The 15,331-nt window shown below is 48.6% G+C and overlaps 1 protein-coding gene across 1 annotated transcript; it reads right to left on the reverse strand.

Moving 5' to 3' along the window:
- Window positions 1-4,180: 4,180 nt before the first annotated feature.
- Window positions 4,181-7,362, reverse strand: LOC128071274 (transcription factor 23). Its single transcript, XM_052664166.1, has 3 exons — window positions 7,141-7,362; window positions 6,209-6,451; window positions 4,181-4,360 (listed from the first exon to the last, which is right to left on the reverse strand). The coding sequence occupies exons 1-3, from the start codon at window positions 7,360-7,362 to the stop codon at window positions 4,181-4,183; spliced, it is 645 nt and encodes a 214-aa protein (XP_052520126.1).
- Between the last annotated feature and the right edge of the window lie 7,969 nt (window positions 7,363-15,331).

Consider the following 15,331-nt stretch of genomic DNA (forward strand, 5'->3'; position numbering starts at 1 on the left):
GCAGAGACCAGGAGGCCATGGCCGTGACTGAGGAACGCCCCGCCCAGCCGATCAGCCCCACCTTCATCCTCCAGGAGACCTCACTGTGATCCTGACTCAGGACCCTCTGTCCACATTCTGCCAGACACACCCTGCCCCCCATTACCTCAAGCCCCTTGTCTCGAAGGCCAGGACTGAATCACTGTGTCCGCCCCAGGCAGAGTGTAGAGTTGTCACATACAGGGTCAGGGGGATGAGGTGAGAACTTTTCTTAACCATTGCCAATCTATTCTAGAACAGAGATTCTAAGAATTTTTGGTCTTACGATCCCTTACATTCTTTAAAACATAGGACTCTGAGAAGATTTTGCTGTGGGTAATTTCTATTGATATTTATCATATTAGAAATTAAAATAGACTTAAATATTTATTTTAAAATAACATCAATTAACCCACTATATGTGACTATACATACCATTTTTATGAAAAATAATTATGTTCCGTATTGGAAAATATTTAGTGAGAAGAGGCATTGTTTTACATTTTTGCAAATATCTTTAATGTCTCTTGTAATTGAAAGCTGGATTCTCCTATCTGCTTCTACACTCCGTCTGCTTTTGCAATATCCCATGTTGTTTGGCTTCTGGAAAATTCCATTATATTCATGAGAGGGAGTGAAAAAAGGCAAATCACATCTTGCATTACGAAAATAATTTTGGCCACTTAGAGCACAGAATGGGTCTCAGGGACCCCCAGTGTTCCTAGACCAACACTTTGCATGTCTGTGATTAAGAGCAAATTTTTCTATAAAGGGCTAGAGTTCTTTCACAGAACCCTAAATATTTGGGGCTTTTCTGTCTGTGGCAGCTATTCAACCCTGCCATTTTATCAGGAAAGTAGCCATAGATCCTATGTAAACAAATAGATGAATCTGTTTTCCAATAACTTATTTACAAAATCTGGGCTTCCCAGATGGCGCCTGCCAATGCAGGAAACACAGGAGACTCAGGTTCAATCCCTGGGTTGGGAAGATCCCCTGGAGGAGGGCTTGGCAACCCACTCCAGTATTCTTGCCTGGATAATCCCATGGACAGAGGAGTCTGGTGGGCTACAGTCCATGGGGTCGCAAAGAGTCAGACATGACTGAAGTGACTTAGCACAAAATCTGGGGCTGCATTTGGTTTGCAGGCCATAGACTGCCAACCCCTGCTCTTGAATACCAAAGTTGCAGGGGCCCTGGGTTTAGAGAACTTAGGCCACACAAGGGAGAGGATCTCATCCATCAGAGCCATCTGACTCATCCTCGCCCGGCTCCGTCCAGAGGAAGAGAAAGGAAATCTCTCAGACAAGACTAGATTCTCTGTTTCTAATCACTTAGTTCTCAGTTTAGTGAAATCCGCAGTCTCCACCTTAATATTAGGTATCCCTTGGCCAGCTCTGCTTTTCCCAAAGCTCATCTAAGCCTCTGCCCTCTAACTTTGTTGCCCCTCAGAAAGCACAGGCATATCACACATCGGGCCCCAGGGAAGCCGTCCTGGCCGTCACTGCCCCACCCCTACGGTGAGGGGGCACCCGGGGATGGGGCAGGAGGTAAAAGACCCACCAGTGGACCAGCATCCTTCTCACTCCCGATCCGGGACACCTGAGTGTCATTTTGTCATCTGGGCTCCTGTTTCCTTTTGGAGCTTCTTTCCCACATACCCCTTCCCCTAGGGTCTCCTGCTGCTGCTGCTGCTATGTCGCTTCAGTCGTGTCTGACTCTGTGCGACCCCAGAGACGGTAGCCCACCAGGCTGCCCCATCCCTGGGATTCTCCAGGCAAGAACACTGGAGGCGGTTGCCATTTCCTTCTCCTAGTGAGAGGGTATTTTTCTTTCTCTGCTACAGAGGAAAAAGGGCCTCCTCTTGGTTCTGGTTCATTTATGGGTCAAAGTCTCCAAGCTGACATCTCTTCTGGTTATTCCCTTTCATCCCCTGGTCCTTTCCTTGGCAATGCCTGCCCTCTTGCACCCTTTTGCCTCACTGGTCTGGGCTGTGCTGGGTGCTGACTGGAGAAGGCTTTTGGAGCCCACGGGCCTGTCTAGATCACTAAGGAAAGCAGCTTTGCCTGGAAAGATCCCGAAGCAGACTTAGCAACTCATCACGATGGCACTTGCCCTCCCCAGCTCCCACCAGCTGCATCCTTCTCTGGCCCTCCTTGTCTTTTCTACCAGGGTAATGTGATCCTACTGTTCTCAAAGGATGTGACATTACAAGGCAAAGGCTGGATGTGAACTGAGTGGATGGAGCAAGCTCCAAACCCTGAGTTAGCAGAACAAGCCCCATGCTATGGCAGATGGTGGGGGGCAGGGACCCAACACACCCTCAAAGCCAGCTTTCCCAGCTTCATCCCCAGAGAGATGGTATGCTACCAGCTCATGAAGAAATTCATCTGTTCCTCTTCCGACCATGCTCAAACTCAACAAGGAAGATACTGCTATTTGGCTTTAAAAATAGAACATTCAAGCTGGACTTTTATGGTCTTGTGAAGAACGCTGTGCTCGTGCCCATCCACACCTGGTCTCTGCCCTGCCTGGCCCCGTCCAGCTGCCCAGAAGCAGCTCTGCACAAGCTCTCCGGGCCCCTCAGCAGAGACTCAGGAGATTTACGAGTCTGGCCTTGGCCAAGGCCTTCTCCCCATGGCTCCCAGCCCCGGTCCAGCTGCTCTCCCACGTCTCACGCTGCCTCGGCTGGGACGTTCTGTGTCTCCTTTCCTGCCTCCACCCCAGTCTGCTGAGTCACTCCCTCAGCCCCCTTTCTCCTGCTGTGCTAGCCAGCCCTGCGGAGGAATAGCCACTCCGCACACCAGAGCTCAGGCTCCTGGACGCTCCCAGCCAGTTGGAATCTCATTTGCTCTCATGGTGGCAACGGTGGCTTCTGTCTAAGGCTATCCATCCTTTTGGGACTCTAGTTGGCCTGATCCCTGCCTTTCCACTCCAAGACACTGAAGTTTAACAAAAAGGTGGTTCCTTCTCTGTCTGGGCTTTAGGTGCCTGATCTGAAGCCACACCTGATCTGGAAAGTTCCTTTCTGTATGTATAGACTCTGTGATCTTTCCTCAAACAACTTCTACAGGGCCAGAGATAAATTCCATCAAAGCACTATCTGATTTCTGGCACCCCATGGCAGGACAGGGAGAGAGCCTGGGAGGGCAGTGCCTGCGGGGAGGAGCTGGCCCGAGAGAGCTCATTCGAAGACAGACTGTGGAAATAACTCGTGAGCCAGTGAGGCCTTCAGCCAAAATCATGGAAAAACCCAGTGAACCCAGGCCTATCTTGTTTGTCTTGGAGGTTAGGTATCTAATACAATGGCAGATTGTCATTATTAGCCCCTGGAAAAGATACACATTCTTCTTCTAAGGTCCTTCAAGGATGTAATTGAGTCTTCATACATAAGGCTTTAAGGTGTTGGGATGAAATTTCAAACCAAGCAGCTAGGACCATGTACAGATTTCTCTGCATCCTGGAATGTAAGCAATGTAAGCTTTCTGGCTTAACCTGTAAATATAATTCATATCAAGAAAAGAGTGGAAGGCTGCAGGGCCCAGAGAGGGAGAAAATGTGGTGATGAGGGGCAGCTGGAGAGACCATGATGCAGATACAAGACTCCTAAATTCCTCCCTGCCTCTGAAGTCGGGTGAGCATCTTGCAGTGCAAATAGCCAAGGATGTTCCCTTCTTCAGTGTCCCCTCTGTCTATATGACCCCGGTCCAGCTCTGTTTACACTCACAGCTGCCAAGAGCCTTCTGGCCCCTGGTCTTCCCATCAGCCCCTGCAGCCTCTGCCAGCCTCAGCCGCTACCTCAGCCTCAGCTGCTACCTCTGTGCCGTTGTCTTGCAATCTCCCAGGGTTTGTGGGAACCTCAGGAGAGAAAAGCTAGGGACAGTGCATGAATTCAGCTTCCAACTCAATCAAACCTTTTCCTTGCAACTGCTACAAGGGAACCCCTGGGGCGTCACCCGTGGGTGGCAAGCTGAGGCTCTATCTGCTCCTGGTCCTCCTGAGTACTCTCATCACAGAGGTGTCCACTGCTCTGCTGGGACCCGGAGCCAAGCCTGAATCAGATCCGATGGGTGAGAGGCAGCATGAAGACAGGTGAGGCCTGGCAGAGAATCTAGGTCCCAAGGCTTGAGTCGCAGTCCAGGAGACGGGGGCGACTGGACGATCACTTGTCACTGGGTGCTGGTGACAGTGGCCTGGTGGGAAGAAAGGCATCTGCCTCTCCAGAGACCTGGGCCCCCGCCTCTGCCTCCTTTGTTCTTTGGCCTGAGTTGGAGGCTGTGGTGGAGTCAAGACCAGCGCACCCCAGGCCTCCAGCGTAGAGACGAGATCGCATCGGCCACTTCTGCAAGACACAGGGAGCGCATGAGAGTCAAGCTCACCAGCAAAGCCCCTTGTAGCCCTTGGCACCCAAAACTGGGCCTTCCCTAGCCTCCCTGGGACCACCCCCCTCCCACCACCACGACTGCACCGTGACAGTGGTCCTGGGCTCACCACCACTCCTGGCCTCACACCTTCTCCTGACCACCTGAGCCTGGCTGAGAGGCACAGGAAGAGCTGTCTGAGGAGAGCAATGGCCACAAGAGGAAACTGCCCCCACCGTGGTGGGGAGGGAGGTGGGCAGCTGTCAGGGGCTGGGTTGTTGGGAGGGCAGCCGAGTGGGGCAGGGAGAGGCTCCTCCTGACACTGAACAGTCCTGGCTCCTTCTCTCGCCCAGCTCCCGCCCAAGTGCCTGTGGCCGCACACATCAGTGCTGCCCACCCTCTCTAAAAGCAGCAGGCCTCTCAGGCCCATCCGTCCTTGCAGCAGGCACGTGGGCAGTCCCAGAAAATGCCGGGTTGACTCTGCCCTCAGATCTGCCCTCCTTTGACAGCCCTCTGACCCGGTGGTTGAGGGCCCCTGCTCCTGGGTAGCCACCCCACCCCGCCAAGCTGCCAGGGTTCTAGCCCCAGCCGGGCTCTCATGTATTCATTCTCCAACATATTTATCCATCATGCACTTCGTGCAACTGCCTCCCCTCAGCTAAGGAATGACTGTGCCACTCAGGGACTCTGCACCACGTGCCACCACTGGCATTTCAGAGTGACTTCTTTTTGTTTCAAATTCTTGCATTTTAGCTGTATTTACATCAAAGAAAAATATCTTAAGTCTCAAGACATTTCAGAACTATGATGTTTAAGGGAGAGAGATGGTGACAAGTGTCCTCCATAAAAATAAAGTTGCTATCCTCAGAGGGCAAAGATGACCCTTTATCACAGTTACACTCTGCAATTGGCAACTTACTCTGCAGCCCCCACCCCCACCTCCACCCCCGCAGCCTGCCTAGTAGCTATGAGCCTGTGGTGTAAAGTCACTCTAGGGTTCAAACAGCATTCAGACACTTAACCTTCCTAAGCTTTGTTTTCCTTGTCTGTAAAGTAATTCTCAACTAAAAACAAACAAACAAACAAGCCTTCATTTGGTTCTTGTGTGGATTAAAAGATGAAAATGCTCTAAAGCCCTTAGTCCAGCTCCTGGAATAGCTTAACATAATGTTAACACAATGTTAACTGTTATTGCAATGATGATTATTATTAATCATACTTTTCCTTCATGGTCTCATTTCATTCCCTGGAAGCGAAGTCAGAGTCACAGTGTCTTCCTTTTTACATATAATAAAATAGAAGTTCGGGAAAGGTAGGTGGCAGCCTGGTAAGTTCTGCATGCAGTATGCCCTCCTCCCTGATTTCCCAGCCCCTGCTGGTCCCCTACCCGGCTGGGTGGCTTCCAAAGTGATGTTTTCTTAGACCAACCCCTCCTGAGACAGAAGTCCAGAGGACACCAAGGCGGAACGGTGTCTTGAAGGCCCTGGAATCTATGCATCTCCCTAAAGTGTGGTTTTCTTCCCCAGGCCCTAACCCTGGAAACTGCCCACTTTGCTCCTCGACCACTAAGTGCCCCAGGGCCTCTTAAGAATTTCCCTCCCCTTGGAGGAACCGCATTCTCATGGAGTCATTTCTAATCATCACCCCCACTGCATCCCATGAGAAACACAGGGTCAGCCCAGTCCCAAGAGCCTGCCTCAGCTTCTCTCCCTCTGAGAGAGCAGAAAGCAGCTGGTCCCAATGTCAGCTCTGCCCAAGGGATGGGGCCTGAGTCCAGGGTGTTCCCCATCCCAAACCTCCTTCCCCAAGGCCCCGGGCCTGCGACCTACCTTGAGAGGGTGCAAGTAGCGGAGTCCACGCAGGAAAGGCGGCCAGGGGGGGCCGGGCATCTCTTGTCCAAGCGTGCGGGTGAGGTGGGCTATGTAGCTGGTGGCCAGCACCAGCACATCCAACTTGGACAACTTGGTGTCAGGCGGCACAGCCGGCAGGGTGGCCTGCAGGGCCAGGAAGGCCTGGCGCAGGGTCCTCACCCGGCTCCGCTCCCGCGCAGCGTTCTCAGGACTGGCCTCACTCTGCATAGAGGACCCGGGTGAGTGGGTCTGACTGGACCCCCATCACCCCTGGGTGCTAAGTGTATCCTAGGTCAAGGTCTCCTGCCAGAGTAGTAGCAAGCCAATCGGCAGAGACCCAAGGGCCTCATCCCCTCTTTGTCTGTTCTCGACCCAGCCCCACTTTACAGTGGAGGAAATGGAGAGAAGACCTCGCCTGGGCTCAGAGCTGCGAGTCCCGGCCTCTCCCATCCTCCACTGGGCCTTCCTCGGCTCTTGCTCCATTGACACCTAACTCTGAATCCTGCTTATCAGGATGCCCTGGGTCCACAGCAAGCGCACAGTCCTACCCTGCTCTGTAGGGCTGACCCTCGGCCCAGCCAGGTCCTGAGATGAGGACGCAAAGGACAGCAAAGCCCACGGGCCCTGCCGCTGACGGCTGCCCTGGAAACTTGGGAAGCACCTCACTCCTCTGGGTCTCAGTTTCCTCAAGAGAAGTCAGCTGGGCCAGCTCTCTGAGCTGCACTCTGGTGAAGGCCAGTTCTGACTTGTCCCAACTACCCAAACATGGAGCCCTGGAGTAGAAGTTGACCAGTGGCCCCTCTCTTGGGCAGGACAGTAACCATGAATGAGACTCTGCCATCAGAGATGACATTGCAGCACCTCCCATGCCTGCCTCCCCCAGCTCCCTCTTCAGGCCCCGGCTTTCTTACCCGACCCCGAGCCAGGCTCCTGGCCCTGGCTCCTCGAGGGTTTGGGGCTGTTCGGCTCCATCTTTGGTTGCTCCAGCTGGACTCTTCCCACAGGTCCTGCCCTCTCCTGCTCAAGCGGCTCCTCTTGCTCTCAGTGCCTGCTAACAACCTCGGCGTGGCCTTGGCCGGGCTCTGCCCCAGTCCTGGCATGGCCCGTGCCCCTCTGGCCCCCCTCTGTGACATGCCACACCCCTGAGGTGTGGTGCTGCAGCCCCCAGCTCCGGGACACAGGGCCCAAGGGAGCCCTTGGGCTCTCGCTAGCAGGGCAGGCTGGTCATCCAGCCAGCAACGTCTATATCTGAGGGAGCTGGCGCCAACTCAGTCCTGCTCGGTTCCTTGCTCTGGGAAAACCGCCCACCCGGCACAGCCCCCGCAAAAAGCCTCCTGACTGCCTCCCAGCCGGCTGAGGGGTGGGGGTGCTGGACGCGGGGAGTGGCCAAGCCCTGGGAGGAGGCCCCTGCCGAACAAGGCAGGAGGACGGTGGGAAAGGAGCACCCTTCCCGGAGCCCTGCCTGACGCCGCCGGTGGTCCTGGGATAGACCTGCAGCTTCAGCTTTGGGGCTCAAGTCCCTGGAAGGGCCCTGAACTCCCTTCCTGGTGCCAGAAACCTGGCTGTGTACGTCCCTGAAAGGACCTTCCCTCGCCTTTGCTTGTGAGCATGACCTTCTGGCCACAGGTCCTCCTCCCCCTACCCCAAGCATTCTTCCTCTTTCCAACTCAGTACTGTAACTCTTACCTCTTTGTCCCCCTGGAATACCTCCCTCTAGCTCTGCCAGGGGAAAAGCTACCCATCCTTTGGGTTATGCCCAAAGGATTTCAACCCCACTGAACCCAGAGCCCACGTCTCCCTGTTTGATTGGTACCCCATTCTATGCACAGCCACACCCGGTTAGCTTCTTAATGGTTCACTGTTCTAGATCAGTACAGGCCAAGCACTGTGGTAAGTACTTCACACATATTATCTTATTTCTTAGATCAAGATCAACCTTTTAAGAAAAAAAGACTCTTATATCACCATTTTACAGAAGGGAACACTGAGGTATTTGGAAGTGAAATAGCTTGTGCAATGTCAAACACTGAGCAAGTGATGGAGGTCACGAAAGCCCAGGAAGTCAAGTGGGACTTGGAATGCTGCCCCTCACCCTGTGCTGCTCTGCCTTGGGTAGATCACTCACATGTCTGTTTCCCTGTGAGACTCGAGGTCTTTGAAGGCAAGGACCAGGTTGTTTGCTGAGCTGCCTCAAATCCTCCATACAGCTGGTTAGGAGGGGCAGGCTGAAGGAATAGCCAGCCTGCCAGGGTCACCCCTGAACTTGAGTTACCAACCCTCCCTGCAGCAGAATCATTGCAAGTCTCTTATCCCTCAATCTTAAACGCCAGCAGAGACAGAATAAGTAAAGGGAAAGTACAGAGAGGACAGAGAAACAAAGGAGGCTGTACAGGGAGACAGACATTCAGCCAACCAGAGAAAGGAAAACAGAGGCGAAGTAATACTGATTTGAATGTCCATCAGTAAAGAGGTGATGACATTGATTTAGGTATATTCATACTGTGGGATGATATGCAGTAATAAGAAGTAAACTTGTGTAGAGTGACCTGAAAAATCTCTCCATAATACACAATGAAGTGTCGAAACTTAGTTGTAGATAGATCACTATGTACAATAAGATCCCAACTAGGCAGTTTGACTGTCTAAGAGCAACACCTGGTTCAGAAAATGGGAAAAACCTAAAGTTTCAACAACTCCAGCCGGCTGACCATCAGGGCACGCCAGATGAGACTGATATGAAACATTTCTGTGCTTTACCTAAGAGATATACATGTTCTCCGGGGCATAAGAACCCCACCTTATACAAGAACCTCTCTGCTATTGAAACTAAGGGTCATCAGAAACTATTGTGGCAATCCTCTTTTGGGTCAAAGGTCATATCAATCTAAAGACCTGTTCACTGTGCCCTCAGGACAGAAGAATGGCATTTGGATGGAAAAAGCAATAACTGCATACTTTTCAGACATAACAGAACTGTCTTGTGTTATACGTGTCGTTACTCCAAAGTTATCAGGTGCCACGCTTCAAGTGATGAGCTAAGAAATCAGTGGGATGCTCATCCCAAGACCCTCAGCCCTCAGTTTTGAAAAGCTGCCTACAGAGAACTCCACCACCATAAACACATAAACTGGGCATTCCAAATCTAACCATCCGTGAGATGAGGAGTGGCCCATAGAATGAGTAGGAAGTATTTTCAGACTTTCAGTTCAATATTGTCTTTCTCAGCAGGCATTCGGGTGTGGCTAAGGCAGGCCTCTCCCAAAAGCTTCCATCCAGAGTCCATCTGAAATGTAATCAGGTCAATGGCAAAGCCAGACTTCTAAGGGAACTCATGAAAGCCCTTGGCAGATGGTAAATGGTATGACCTCTCTCCTTCTGGAGGAACTTACCTGTCAGGAAGTATTTAACAGGAGGCTTCCTGTGTGCTGTTTTGGATCTGGCAGGAATTCTCTGTTCCTTATTAATTCCTGAGTACTCAGGAATTAAGAGGAGAGGCAAGCCTCTCCTGGGACTGAGGAATCCAGGCATTTCCTTCATTAGTTTTTCTGTATGGTGATAAGTACCCTCTTCCTACTTGTAAACCATATGGTAAAAGTGATTGTTTACAACTCTCTCTCTCTCTAAAATGGATTGCCTATGTTTTGTAAGTCTGAAATTTTAATCTTTATCTTTGCTGAGAATAACTACCTTGTAAGACAGTATAGATGCCATGTTGATTAAAACACCTTTGCTCCATCAGAGCTCTGGTTCCCATGTCTTTCTTTCTCTCCCTCTGTCTCCCTCTCTCTCTTTTTCAGGCTGATCCCCTGAAACGCAGAGGCTCTCTGAGTTCATTTTCCTGCCCGGACTTCTAAGATCCTCTCGAGAAGGCGGCGCTCTGCGCCTTCACCCCATTGAGAGGGCGCCTGAGGCCTTTGTGAACAGCGCAAGCCCTGTGCAGGGGCTTTATTGGCTTTCTGCGTAAACCAAGGAATATCAGCCTCTTTCTCTCTCCTTTAGTTTCTTACCAGTCGACTCCAGACCACCAGGTTCCAGTCCATTAAAGGACCTCAACACTTACTTATCAGGGAAGGAGGGAGATCTGGCTCCAACTCTTCTGAGTCAGGACACAGATAGGAAGGAAGGAAAAAAATTAAAACTACACCTGCAGCCACAAGGAAAGAGATCTCCTTGTGCCCAAGTGCATTCCTACACTCTCAAGGAGCTCTTCTACCCATATGATCAGTCCTCAGGACTGCCAAGTCATGGCCAGTTTAACCTGGGACTTCTCAGACTTTCACCTCAGGACTCAAGAGTGTCAACTCACCTCAAGATTTTCACTTCTCAGATTTGCATCCTCAGCAGAGATGCGAGAAAGGAAAGGAAATCTTACACAATGATAAGCAGTGTCCACATAGCCCCAGGAGGTGAACCTAGACAGGGTAAGCCTGATGTACATGGGTGGTGTTTCCCAGGTCAGAAGTCCAAGGGACGTTTCTATTGCTCCAGTATCTTGCACAAGTTTCCTATCAGGCTGCAGACTCATCTACAGGGCACAGCTCAGGTCCATGCCATGCCTGGCTATCTCTGCTGGTACGAGACTACCTGCATGCACCTGTGTGGACAGTCCTATCAAATACAGCATTGTCCCAGTCTTGGGCTTTGTCCCTAAAAGCCAGGCCATGGATATGGCAGGGCAGGTTCTGGCACATTGGTCCAAACGGGCTTCATGGAGAACACAGACAGATGATGGGTGAAGGCACAGCTTCTGCCATGTGTTCTCTGTCTTTTTTAAAGTATTTTGTAATTTAATTTACTTACTTACTTTGGCTGTGCTGGATCTTCATTGCACTGGCTTATCTCTTGTTGCCACGAGTGGGAGCTACTCTCTAGCTGTTGTGTGTGAGCATCTCATTGTGGTGGCTTCTCCTGTGGGGGAGCATAGGTTCTAGAGCACAGGCTCAATAGTTGTGGCTCAGGGCTTATTGGGTCTGCAGTACGTGGAATCTTCCTGGACCAGGGATTGAACTTGTGTCTCCTGTATTGACAGGTGGATTCTTCATCACTGAGCCACCAAGGAAGTCAGTATTCTCTTTTGAAGTTGGTCTGGGACATCTGTTTCTGGAGTAGGAAACAGGTATTGTCCCAGGAACTGGTCTAACTAATGGAAGTTGGGCCTAATGGCTCCTATCTTGGCCTCTAGTACTGATGACAGATTCTCCTCCTCCTGGGCTTTGTTTCAGTACAGCACCACCAGCCCCCACTATTTCAGGCCGAGGACAAAGCCCCTCCACAGTTCACATTGGCTCTGTCTACAGAGATGTGGAAAGGAAGTGGATATAGACAGAGTAGGATCATTTTCAACCAAGAACTTGAGCTCCACCTTCCGGGAGTTGTCATCTACACCTGGAACAATGACCTCTTGAATACTATTCATATTTGAGGTCCCTTTGAGAAGAAAGCTGAGCGCCGAAGAATTGATGCTTTTGAACTGTGGTGTTGGAGAAGACTCCTGAGAGTCCCTTGGACTGCAAGGAGATCCAACCAGTCTATTCTGAAGGAGATCAGCCCTGGGATTCCTTTGGAGGGAATGATGCTAAAGCTGAAACTCCAGTACTTTGGCCACCCCAAGAAGAGTTGACTCATTGGAAAAGACTTTGATGCTGGGAGGGATTGGGGGCAGGAGGAGAAGGGGACGACAGAGGATGAGATGGCTGGATGGCATCAGTGACTTGATGGACGTGAATCTAAGTGAACTCCGGGAGTTGGTGATGGACAGGGAGGCCTGGCGTGCTGCGATTCATGGGGTCACAAGGAGTCGGACATGACTGAGCAACTGAACTGAACTGAACTGAACTGAACTGAGAAAGAAGTACTCAGTAAGCTCAGAATCTATCTGCATGGCCAGGGGACCGGTGCGAAGGGACAAGAAGAGTAGCCGTCTCCCTCTCTTTCTGGAACAGTCACTCATATTTCTCTCAGTGCCTCAAGTGCTATAGAAATGACCTGGAAGTGTGATTACTTCCACTCCAAAGGAAAAATGCACTTTTATTCTTTTTCAATCTATGTCTCTAGATATATTCCCATTTATTTCTGTTTTGTCTTTTATTTGCACCCAACTCTTTTTTTTTCTTGATGCCACTCAGCATGAGGGATCTTAGTTCCCCAACCAGGTATTGAACCCAAGACCCCTGCAGTGGAAGGGTGGATTCCTAACCACTGGACTCCAGGGAATTCCCACACACAACTCTTTTTTGTGTTTTTGATCAGTGTTGCTGGAAATATGCCCAGATTATCAACCTGCTCAAAGATCAGCCTTTTTTTTTTTTTAATATTCCTCATCTTTAAAAATTATTATAAAATGTACCACTTTAACTATTTTTAAGTATACAGTTCAGTGGCAATAAGTATATTCACTTTGTTGTGCAAACATCACTGCCATCCATCCCCAGAGCATTTTTCATATTGCAAAACTGAAATTCCATACTTATTAAACAATAATTCTCCATTTCCCCTACTCCCAATACCTCTGAACTTTCTGTCTCTGAGAATCTGGCTACTCTGAGTCCCTCATATGAGTAGAATCATGCAATATTTGTCCTTTTGTGAAACAATATTCCATTGTATGCATTTATCACGTTTTGTTTATCCATTTATGTGTCAATGGACATTGGGTTATTTACACCTTTGGGCTATTGTGAATAATGCTGCTAAGAACATTAGTATACAATATCTCTTTGAGATCCTGCTTTTGATTTTGAGGGGTAATTACCCAGAAGTGAACTTGCTGGATCATATGATAATTCTATTTTTAATATTTTGTGGAAGAACCATACTGTTTTTTATAGTAGCTGCATCATTTTACATTACCACCAGCAGTGCACAAGAGTTCTAATTCCTCCACATCCTCCGCAACACTTGTTTTCTGTCTTGTTTTGTTTTATAATTGCCATCTTAATGAATGTGAATCCCTATTCTTTTAAAGTCTCCGTTTCACTAATTTTTAGCCTTATTTCTATTTTCTTCCTTCTCATTTCTTCTATTTTGCCTTAGTGGTCATTTTCCAACTTCTGGAGAAGAAAGCTGGGTTGGTTTGTCTTTAAAGTTCACTGTGATTTGCTAAATGATAAGAGGAACAATAGAACAGGAAGACTTAATTATTGTAAACATAGCTTTGCACCTAATAACACAGCCTCAAAAATACATGAAGCAACAACTGACAGAAATGCAAGGAGAAATATATAAATCAACAGTTATAGTTGATTTTAATACATCTCATGAGAAATCTGGGCTGGATGAAGCACAAGCTGGAATCAAGATTGCTGGGAGAAATATCAATAACTTCAGATATGCAGATAACACCACCCTTATGGCAGAAAGCAAAGAGAACCTTAAGAGGTTCTTGAGAAAACGAAAGAGGAGAGTGAAAAAGCTGGTTTAAAGTTCAACGTTCAAAAAAAGAAGATCATGGCATCTGGTCCCATCACTTCATGGCAAATAGATAGGGAAACAAGGAAACCAAGACAGACTTTATTTTCTTGGGCTCCAAAATCACTGCAGATGGTGACTGCAGCCATGAAATTAAAAGACACTGCTCCTTGAAAGAAAAGCTATGACCAACCTAGACAGCATATTTAAAGCAGAGACTTTACTTTGCCAACAAAGGTCCATCTAGTCAAAGCTATGTTTTTTTCCAGTCGTCATGTATGGATGTGAGAACTGGACCATAAAGAAGGCTGAGCACTGAAGAACTGATGCTTTTGAACTGTGGTGTTGGAGAAGACTCTTGAGAGTCCCTTGGACTGCAAGGAGATCAAATCAGTCAGTCCTAAACGAAATCAGTCCTGAATATTCTTTGGAAGGACTGTTGCTGAAGCTGAAGCTCCAATACTTTGGCCACCTGATGTGAAGAAGAGACTCACTGGAAAAGACCCTGATGCTGGGGAAAATTGAAGGGAGGAGGAGAAGGGGATGACAGAGGATGAGACGGTTGGATGGCATCACCGACTCAATGGACATGAGTTTGAGCAAGCTCCAGGAGTTGGTGATGGACAGGAAGGCCTGGTGTGCTGCAGTCCATGGGGTCACAAAGAGTTGGACACAACTGAGTGACTAAACTGAACTGAACCAAACTTAACACATCTCTTTCAGAAAATGATAGAGATACATAAGCAGAGACACTGAATTATAATTGATAAACTCAAATATTAGATATATCCACAAATAGAGGACAAACACTGGACATTCCTGGAGAGAGTAAAAATAGAAAGAGTATCAAGGCCATCTTATAAATTTTACTCTGTATATGTATGTATTGTTTGGATTTTTTAATAATGGAATTTATCTGTGCATTGTTTGTTTACTTCAAAGAACAAGAAGAGCTAAAAGGCAAACAAGCCTTTGGTTCAACTGGCTGGTTCAGGTATTTCCACCACAGTACTGTCAAAGTCTTGTTGAAGTCAATGTATAAAGGGATAATTATAATTCCTAGGCTAGAAAACTCATTTATCAAGTAGGAAATAAGAGCAATGTGCTATGTAGCACAGGGAGCCCAGTCTGGTGCTCTGTGATGACCCGGAGGGATGGGATGAGGGGAGGGGAGGGCGGCTAGGAGGGAAGGGATGAATGTATAATTATGGCTGATTTGCATTGTTGTGTGGCAGAAGACCAACACAACATTGTAAAAAAAATTTTTAATGTAAATAACTAAAATGAGCATACACAAAAAAGGTAATGTGGGAAATTTTATGAAGTAACTAAAGATTATATTTCACAGAATATCACTATATATCACAGAAAGTGAAGAGGACCTAAAAAGCCTCTTGATGAAAGTGAAAGTGGAGAGTGAAAAAGTTGGCTTAAAGCTCAACATTCAGAAAATGAAGATCATGGCATCCGGTCCCATCACTTCATGGGAAATAGATGGGGAAACAGTGGAAACAGTGTCAGACTTTATTTTTGGGGGCTCCAAAATCACTGCAGATGGTGACTGCAGCCATGAAATTAAAAGACGCTTACTCCTTGGAAGGAAAGTTATGACCAACCTAGATAGCATATTCAAAAGCAGAGACATTACTTTGCCAACAAAGGTCCATCTAATCAAGGCTGTGGTTTTTCCAGTGG

The sequence above is a fragment of the Budorcas taxicolor genome, unplaced genomic scaffold, assembly GCF_023091745.1.
Source record: "Budorcas taxicolor isolate Tak-1 unplaced genomic scaffold, Takin1.1 scaffold315, whole genome shotgun sequence".
Classification (NCBI taxonomy): domain Eukaryota; kingdom Metazoa; phylum Chordata; class Mammalia; order Artiodactyla; family Bovidae; genus Budorcas; species Budorcas taxicolor.